The sequence below is a fragment of the Kryptolebias marmoratus genome, linkage group LG7, assembly GCF_001649575.2.
Source record: "Kryptolebias marmoratus isolate JLee-2015 linkage group LG7, ASM164957v2, whole genome shotgun sequence".
NCBI lineage: Eukaryota > Metazoa > Chordata > Actinopteri > Cyprinodontiformes > Rivulidae > Kryptolebias > Kryptolebias marmoratus.
Genome location: NC_051436.1, coordinates 10,319,775 through 10,328,755, shown reverse-complemented (window position 1 = coordinate 10,328,755; position 8,981 = coordinate 10,319,775). Strand labels below are relative to the sequence as shown.

Sequence of the window (8,981 nt, the reverse complement as noted above, 5' to 3'; positions counted from 1 at the left end):
GGGTAATGTGTTTCTCCTGAGGCTGAAATTCACTCCTGTGGTGGGGAGAAAATACAAGTTCCACTTATTTCTCCTGAAGCAGCTTCTCTTAATTCCCCAAACTTGTTTTAAAACCAGGCTTCACTTCGGATTAACGGATCAACAGCTGGAGATTTACAGGAGAACAACGAACCCCAAAGGTTTGATTCTAATTTTCTTTTTCTTCTTTTTCTGTTTCTGGACAGCCGATCAGACTCACTGAGGGTTCGTCTCCACAGCTAATCAGCTGAGATTTTAAATTTTCTGAAGAAATCTCTTTGAATTTGAGAAGCAACTTTGAAAAGTTTTTGATTAACTTTTGGATCACAAATAAAGAACGTAAAGAACCAGGAACGAAAAATTCATCCCAAATGGTTTCTTTAGACTCAAATAAATTGAAATGTTTTGTTTGTGTTGGGTTTTTTTTGCCTGAGGCCCAAAAAACATTAATTACAAAACAAAAAACACCTTTTAACCTAAACATATGTGCCCTAAATAACTAAACTAATGCTTAAAATGTTAATTTCACAGGATTTTTGTGATTATTATTATTATTATCGCTGTAAATTAACTTACTTTGGCTGTTTTTTGTTTGTTTTTTTTAATTTTAAGTTCCTATATGTTTTTGGCCTTTTCATGAAACAGAAAATGTTCTGATTAACCAAATATTTTAAATTTAGCTCCACTTTAACACAAGTTTGCAGAAATAATTTGATGCAAACGACAACTAACCAAAGACTTAATGAAGTCTCTAAACAACACCTTGGGGACAAACAATTAATCGTGTTATTTTACATGTCAAAGAAGGAAAAAAAGAACTTTTGCTTCAGTGAAATAATGAAAAACAAAAACAGGAGTTTCAGCAAATGTGCACAGCTGGACAAAGCTCGGGCCGCGGTGTTTTAAAATAGTCGAAGAGACGATTTAAGTTTAAACAAAGCAACTCTCACTCCCAAATCGGCGTAAAGAAACCGTTCCAACCAGCAGCAAACATAAAAAAAGCCACGTTTCAGTTCTTAGAAAAATGCAAATGTTCCACTTTTTTTTATTGCAAAACTTACCAACATGACTGCTGTCACAGTTCAACCGTATTATAAAAGTGAAAACAAACACTTTAACCGAAGAAAACCCACAATAATAAGGCCTTTTGTATAAATACAGAAACTTATTCTCACACACACACACATACACACACACACACACTAATTATTGCGGGGTAACAGAGCTAATACATTCATTCAGATGACTTTAAAAACTGCTCAGAATTAGGATATATTTGAAACCCCTGTGATGAAATAATAATAATGATAATAATAATAATCAATAGGCCTTTGCACCATTTGGGCCTATTAATAATAATAATAATAATAATAATAATAATAATAGTTTGGAGAGGAACAAAAAGTGGCACATGCATCCGGACCAGTTTTGGACAAAGTCAGTCAGGGGGATTTGTTTCTGAACTAGTCCAAAATAAAATAAAATAAAATAAAAAATAATAATAATATGTGAGCTGCGTGTAGTCCCGGGTCCTCGCACCCTCCTGCTCAGTCTGCATCGAACAGGTTGAAGTATTTGCCGCAGTTGAAGTAGATGTAAGGCGCAGAGTTTGCGGACGGGTAGAGCACCGGCAGCGTCACCGGGAACAAGCATCCTCCCAGCGGGCTGCTGTCCTTGTAAAAGGCCGGCGGCCGCGCGCCCTCCCCGGCCTCGGAGAAGGGCTCGGCGCCCAGCGGGGCCTCCGCCAGCACGTCCGCGGACAGCTGCCGCTTCAGCTTGTTGCGCCGGTTCTGGAACCAGATCTTCACCTGGGTCTCGGTGAGCTGCAGCGAGCTGGCGAGGCAGGCTCTCTCCGAGCTGCTCAGGTAGCGCTTCACGTCGAAGGTGGCCTCCAGCTGGAAGATCTGCCTCTTTGAGAAGATGGTGCGGGTTTTCTTCTTCGCGGTGGCGGCCCTGGAGTCCGCGGTGGCCGCCGCCGCCGCCGCAGCCGCCTCCCCCGAGCCCGGGCTTCGCACTCCCGGCTCCGCTGTGGACGGAGGCGACAAAGATGCGCTTCACTCTCAGCTCTTTACGCACTGTCATTTTTTGTTTTTTTAAAATAAATTTAAAAATGTCGGGGACCCCGGGAGTTACCTGTCTCCTCTGACCGGCCGTCTCGCTCCCTCCGGACGTCCCACGGCTCCTCGAACTCCCTCCCCGGTCCGTCCGCGTCTCGCGCGTCCCGCTGCTTCAGGTTCAGGATGCTGTCGATGGTGAACGTGAAGCACGCGCTCCGGCTCGCGCCGCCCTCTTTGCTCATCCCGTTCCCGGGCATTTCATTCGCAGAGAAGCCGCAAACACCGAGCTCTCTCCGGGCGCTCCGCTCCGACCACCATCGCTCCCCAGCTCGGACTGACGAGCTCCCGCTGCGCCTCGGCTCCACGACCCGGAAAGACCGGCGTCTCCAACGGCTTCTGATTGGTCGGCCTGTGGGGAACGAGGGGGCGGGGCCACTAATGGCCAATGGCCGCTGCCCTTTAACCTCAAACTTTCTGGCTTTTGGTCTCATGCCAGTCTGTACACTTAAAGGGATATTCTGGTGATTTTTGAAATGATGTTCTGTTAAAATTTAACTCATGAGCAAAACGAGAATATGCTCAGTGGAAATGATATCATGATTTGCTACCCTTTAATGGTGCAGTGGTGATTTTCCTGGGTCAGAACGGCATAACAATAGCAAGAAAATTGTCCAAGGACATCTAGGTTAAATACGGTCTAAAAGTGAGCTACTTTGTAGATATCTAAACACAGTGTTAGAATTTTTAAATTAGCCAAAAAAAAATTGGCAATAATGAGTCAAATCTTCATAGAATTCAGTCTCAGATCTCTTGCTTCTGAGTGTGACTTTCAGCCCAACAAGGACCAGACTTGATTTTAACCTTGAGTTTGGACGTAGTCCCTCATTTAGACCTGAACATTAGCCTGAGCAGTTTAGTTCACACAAACAAGCAAACAAACAAAATAAAACACACAACCCAAGAGGGAAATGAAATAAAATATCAAACTAATGAGTTTTCTGGTTTATTCTTTAAGTTAAACACCACTATAAAACCCTCCAGTGGTCCATTTCTCTGATTTAAAGCGTTAATGACGTGATTTTAGAGTTTTTGCCTCAAAGTGGGCTGATTGTGTGGGTGGAGTTAGTGACATAGAAGGAGGCGGCCGGCTGTGGCAGACCGCTGAGGAGGTTACTGTCTCAGTAATCCATGTAATGAAAACAGGGAACAGGTGTTTATTAAAGGGGATGGTAGGGCTGAGGAGCAGGAGCTGACTCAGGAAAAGCATGACAGAAAACACAGGGAGGCACAGAAAATAAACTAATTACAGAAAATATAGAAAACATCACAGGAAAATAAGAACAAACATCTTAAGAAAACACAGATCTATAGTCTCAGCCCAGCGATATAAAACTTCCACGGAACTCCACCTCTGAGGATCTGAAGTGTCCCTTTTACACCGACCCCTGGACCCTGAAACTCCTAGCTACACCCCTGCTCACATAAAACCTCTAAAATATGGATTATACTTTAAAAAAATTAATGAAATCTGAAGGTTTTAACTGAAAGGCACCAGGAAGCAGGAGATAAATCCCCGTTCTAGCAGTTTTCATAGATGTCCTGTTCTAAGCCCACCTGTGTCCCAGCTGTCCTCCCGATCCAAACAAGGAGATGGACAGATGTCTTCTTCTCTGTCCTCTCTCTGTTCCTCCAGATGTTCCGGCAGGACCCGGGGAATCCCGTCCATCAGAGGTCCGGTGTGGAAGAAACATGACGAACAAGAACCAGATTTCTATCTAAACACCTGTTCACACCTATTAGGAGACTAATTGGGCGCAGAAAACGATCTGATTCTGAGCAGTTCAGCCTTTTTTTGTTTGTTTGTTTGTTCGATTAACACAGAAGCCATGTTAGCCTGAACCCTGCTGACAGTTGGACAGTTTGGCTGTTTTACGCACGAACGATGAGTAAACGGACCCTCCTACAAGCTTAAAGTTGTACAATAAATCATTAAAAACAGTTTAATATAGAATCAGGATGGTCAGAGGCAGGACTAGTTTAGGTTTATCAGTTTACCATCACACGGGTGATTTTTAAATGCTGACTTTCAAGGACGAGGAAGAGCTCACTGCTGCGTCGGGAGGCTGGAACCGTCCCGACGTCCTGCTTCCATCCTCGGACGGAGCGCCGGCTCGCAACGGGCGGCTCCGGCCGGAAGCCTCGTCTCGGAGCGACAACTCTGGGATGGAGGACGACGGTGCTCCGAGCTCCCTCAGACGTCCCTCAGATTTAAGATCCGAAACTAATTATTCCCAGTACAGGAAGGGGTTTTAGAAATAAGTTATTAATAAAAAAACTACAACAACAAGACGTCCGAGCCTCTGCTGCAGACTGCTGATGCTGCGTTCAGGGTCAGCTGAGATGCTTGGATTTAGGTCAGTTATATCAGACACACACACGCACACGCACACACACACAGACACACACACACACACACACACACACACACACACACACACACACACACACACCGCCCGTTGGCTCAGTCTGAGCGCAGCGAGTCCTTTCCTGTTAATTTATTTTTTTATAATCTGTTTTGTAAACAAATGTCAAGTTTTCACGCAGCTGCTGATATTTTGTGCCCCACATGAGTGACTTTAATCTCTGAAGAAAAGTAAAAGTACCCACTCTAAGGCATGAAACATTTATTTTAGCTTGAATTAAGGATTTTGGTTCGTTTGAAATGGTCAGAATAAGCAGCTTTGGTTTGATTAAAGCAGTAAAATCAGATGAAAAATCAACTAAATCCAACTAAAATGTGTTATAGTTTTTACTGAATACAGATTGTCCCAAAGCGCTTTCCTTACTTGAGCCTCCAGGTCAGAGGAGTTATTTTTTAATGAACTTTGAACTATTTAACTCCTGAATCCATAAACTAAGTGCTGAGGACTTTTTTTTTGTACTTTTTACATTAAAGTTTGTTAAAATAGAAAAAAAGAATTTAACAAGTTTTATTTTTTTATTGAAAAGAAAAAAACAAAAACAAAACACAACAGAGAAAACACGTGCCAGTCAGATAGAAAAGTGTTTGTTTTTCCTTATTTAATTATTTGCTTATTTTTTATCAAGTTTTTAAACTCACTTGTTTTTTTCTGCTCTGATAAATGTGGAAAATAATCCAAGATTATGACCTGATTAAAAGTCAATAAAGATCACTCCAGTTAAATAATAATGATAATAATAATAATAATAATAATAATAATAATAATAATAATAATAATAATAATAATAATAAGAAGAAGAAGAAGAAGAAGAAGAAGAAGAAGAAAAATAAAACATTTCAGGCAGTAAATATCAAATTATTATATGGCATTTATTATATTATTTATTGTGTATATATAATATATTGTTTGTTTTGTTCATGTTGAGTTTTTGTGATTTGATCTCCTTTTTTTATCAAAAAGTTGATTCTTTTCTTTTTTCAACTGAATTTGGTTTATAATTCTTCAGTTATAAACTATTTTTAATAAAGTATTTTTTATTTATTTATATTTTTTATTATTTATTTATTCTCCTTAAAGAAAGTAATGTTTTTGTTTATTATTATTATTATTATTATTATTATTATTATGTTTTTTATCCGTTTAAACAGTTTTTTTTTATTTTACTGACAACATGTTAAAGTGATTTAACTTTTGCAGCTACGCACTTAAAAAATATATTTTTAAATTGTTTTTATTTGTGTGTGTGTAATGGTGTCGTATTTTCCCCACTTTGATTTTCTTGTGTTTTGAGTTTCTCCAGATTTGGATTTTCTACATAACAAAATTCTACCAACGAACTGAATAAATAAATCAATAAATTCAAACAAATAAAAGTTTCAATCGAAGAAGTTTTCCTCTACAGCAGACGAAGGATGAACTCTTCATTGAACACGATTCCGTTCCATTTTATTTCCATTTTTTTAACTCTTTCTATTATTTCTGTGGCTCGCTGTTTTTTTTCACAAACACTTTCAAACCAGCTTAAAAGCTCGAAAACCACCTGTCGTCTTTCTGCTTTTGGAAACTTTAAACAGTCATTGTTTCGTGCAGCCGTGTGGAACAAAGTTCTTCACAGCAGATAGAAAAAAAAACAAAAAAACAAAAAGGAAAGACAAGCAGACAGGAACCACATCGAGATGATTTAAAGCGAACAGAACCACCGACCGTTACTGAAATGGGTCGACATGAAGGAAGAAATGACTGCAGGTTTGCAACTGAAAAGAAATATTTCTGACCAGAGGTGGTTTGAATGAATGAGTGAAGGATTTTTTTGTATTCTTGTCATAAATACGTGCAACACTGGGAGGTCTTATGTCTGACAGTGTTGAGTTCTGTGAATAAATGAAAGAAGAAGAAAACAAAAAAGCATTTAAAGCAGCAAGAAGTCAGAAAAGGATTAAACACTGGTGGCTCCTGAAAGAACTCACTTTTTATTTCTCCTGTTACTTAAACTAATCCATGAGACAATATGATGGGATGTTTATTTCACAAAGCCTATCAGCTGCTCTCCTGCTTTCTTATCCAGCTCCTTTTTTTCTTGTTCTGATAAACAACGCAGAGAAACGAGCTGAGTGAGTGAAATACACTCCGAGCCACTAAAGTGACTCTGAAATTTTTTTTTTTTTTTTTGCAGCATGAAGCTAATTGTCTGCAGCCTGTCTGGATAAAACACACCCACACACACACACACTTGGAGTCAACATGTAACGCTGATACACCCAAAACAGTTCTGGATTGGCAGTTTTCTGTCAACAGGCCGCGAGGAAAGACAAATGTGGAAGATTAGATGTAAAATAAACCTAAAATTGTAGATCTGACCCCTGGGATCGATGTTGAAATGCATTTTTTTGTTTTTGTTTTTTTAAATTAAAACTGTTCTAAACATGAATAGAAAAGCAAAGAGAAGGTCCAGAAGAACCATATTTGTAGCTTTAACAGATAAATGATTGTTTGTTGACTGGTTCAGGTGGGTGTACGAGGTCAGTTTATCTAAAGATAGTCCTGCCTGTTTCAAACCAGTTGAACAGCAGCAGCAGCAGCTAGCTGTAGCACTTCTCTTGCAACCTCGGGCTCTTCTGTAGCGTTTGATATTATAATACTTCTGCTGGAATAACTAGGAAAAAGCATCTTTATGGAGTATCTTTAACTGAAATAAGAACCACTTAAGTTATATTTTAAACAAAGTTAAACCAACAGGACATTTGAGACTTAAACGTCCCCCCCTGTCCCCGTCCCACCCGTCCCTCCTGTCCCTCCATCCAGCAGCTGAATCATCGCCGCTGTGTCCGTCTCCAAACCAGCACGCGAGCCGGGGCTCATCCCTCGTGGAGCTGCCGAGGTCAAAGCCGCGTCCCAGAATGCAACGGTGTCAGCGAGGTCAGCGAGGTGCAGACGTCTCAGAACAGACCCGCTCAACCAGAAAGCTCCTTCCTGCCCCATGAGGCGTGGCGTCATTGACTGATTTATTCAGGCTGTCCTGCAGATCCACTGCAGCTCCCTCCCTTCACACCACTTACTATCACCAAAAAAACCCCCAAACAGACAAACCCAAAAACATGCAAATTATTCATCAAAGCATGCAGAATTATCAGCAGTGTTGTCTGGTAGCGGTACAACATTCAACTTAGACCAAATTGACAAAAAAAAAAAAGGTGATTTTCCCCATAGAAATCAATGGTATTTTTTTGCCAACCCAGCCCTGTTTGGAGCCCCACAGATCAGTCATACTTCACTGTAGAAACACTGTTCGAAGTTTAAACGGCTCACAGGAAACTGTACTTCACACATCTGAAATATCATTCTCATATCTTTCACGGTTTTTACCGAATCACAGCTTAAATTTTACGATTTCTTTCCTTTTTCTCCCCTACAGAACGCCTCAGCTAACAGTTGACTCTTTTCACTCCCACGGCTCTTTTCGGGACGAGCACAAACTGTACGTCGAAACGTAGGTATTTTTCTCTTCTTTCAGCCAATGCGGCTCTCATTGCTGTATGACTCACGGTTTTCTCTCAAATCTTCTCAGAATGCAGGGAGGGCGCGCTCAGGTTGGCAAGAACGCGTAAAACTTCCCTCCTCGAAACAGGAAGCGAAGGCTCACTTCAACTCGTCGCATCTCCTAGACCAGGGGTGTCCAATCCTGGTCCTCGAGGGCCACTATCCTGCATGTTTTCCTTGTTTCTCTGCTCCAACACACCTGATTTGAATCAATGGGTGACTAACAGGCTTCTGCAGAACAAGAAGAGGCAATTTAACCACTGAATCGGGTGTGTTGGAGCAGAGAAACAAGGAAAACATGCAGGATGGTGGCCCTCGAGGACCAGGACTGGACACCCCTATCCTAGATGAAACGTCGCAGTTTCTCTCTGCCTGTTTCGAAAGTGCTGTCACCGCTTCTTTTCAGACGTCCTGCACGTGTTCTCTGCTTACTTCTCCCCCCAAAACGCTGCTGTTCCCCCGCCCATTAAATGTGATTTTAACCACGCTGCGTCCGTGTCAAACGGGTCAGCGGTGAGCTCCGCGTGAAAACAGACCTCCTGGCTCCTGCCGTCACCGCTTTCACGCACGTTTCATACCAGCCCAGGAACCGAGGAAAAAAAACTCTGTCCCAGATTGAAACCGACACATAGTTTTCCTGCTTAATCCCCATTAGGCCTCACCTCACTGCCCCATGAGCCCCATTCCTGTGGAAACAGAGAGGAAACCTGGAGGAACGTTGGTTTTCCTTGATTCTCTCCATGTTTCGACACAAGAACCATGCGAGAAACCCAACTTTGCTGCTTTTGTTTTTTTTTTTTACTTTAGCTCCCAGAAGCTTTTTGAACTTTTTGCCTCCTGTTTGTTTAACCCTTGAACAGCAGATTAACCCCCGTTAGCTCCGGCC

At 41.5% G+C, this 8,981-nt stretch overlaps 1 protein-coding gene across 1 annotated transcript; it reads right to left on the bottom strand.

The window, feature by feature from the left end:
- Positions 1-101: 101 nt before the first annotated feature.
- Positions 102-4,497, bottom strand: LOC108249958 (homeobox protein HMX2). Its single transcript, XM_017439631.3, has 2 exons — positions 2,152-4,497; positions 102-2,044 (listed from the first exon to the last, which is right to left on the bottom strand). The coding sequence occupies exons 1-2, from the start codon at positions 2,564-2,566 to the stop codon at positions 1,566-1,568; spliced, it is 894 nt and encodes a 297-aa protein (XP_017295120.2). The 5' UTR covers positions 2,567-4,497; the 3' UTR covers positions 102-1,565.
- Between the last annotated feature and the right edge of the window lie 4,484 nt (positions 4,498-8,981).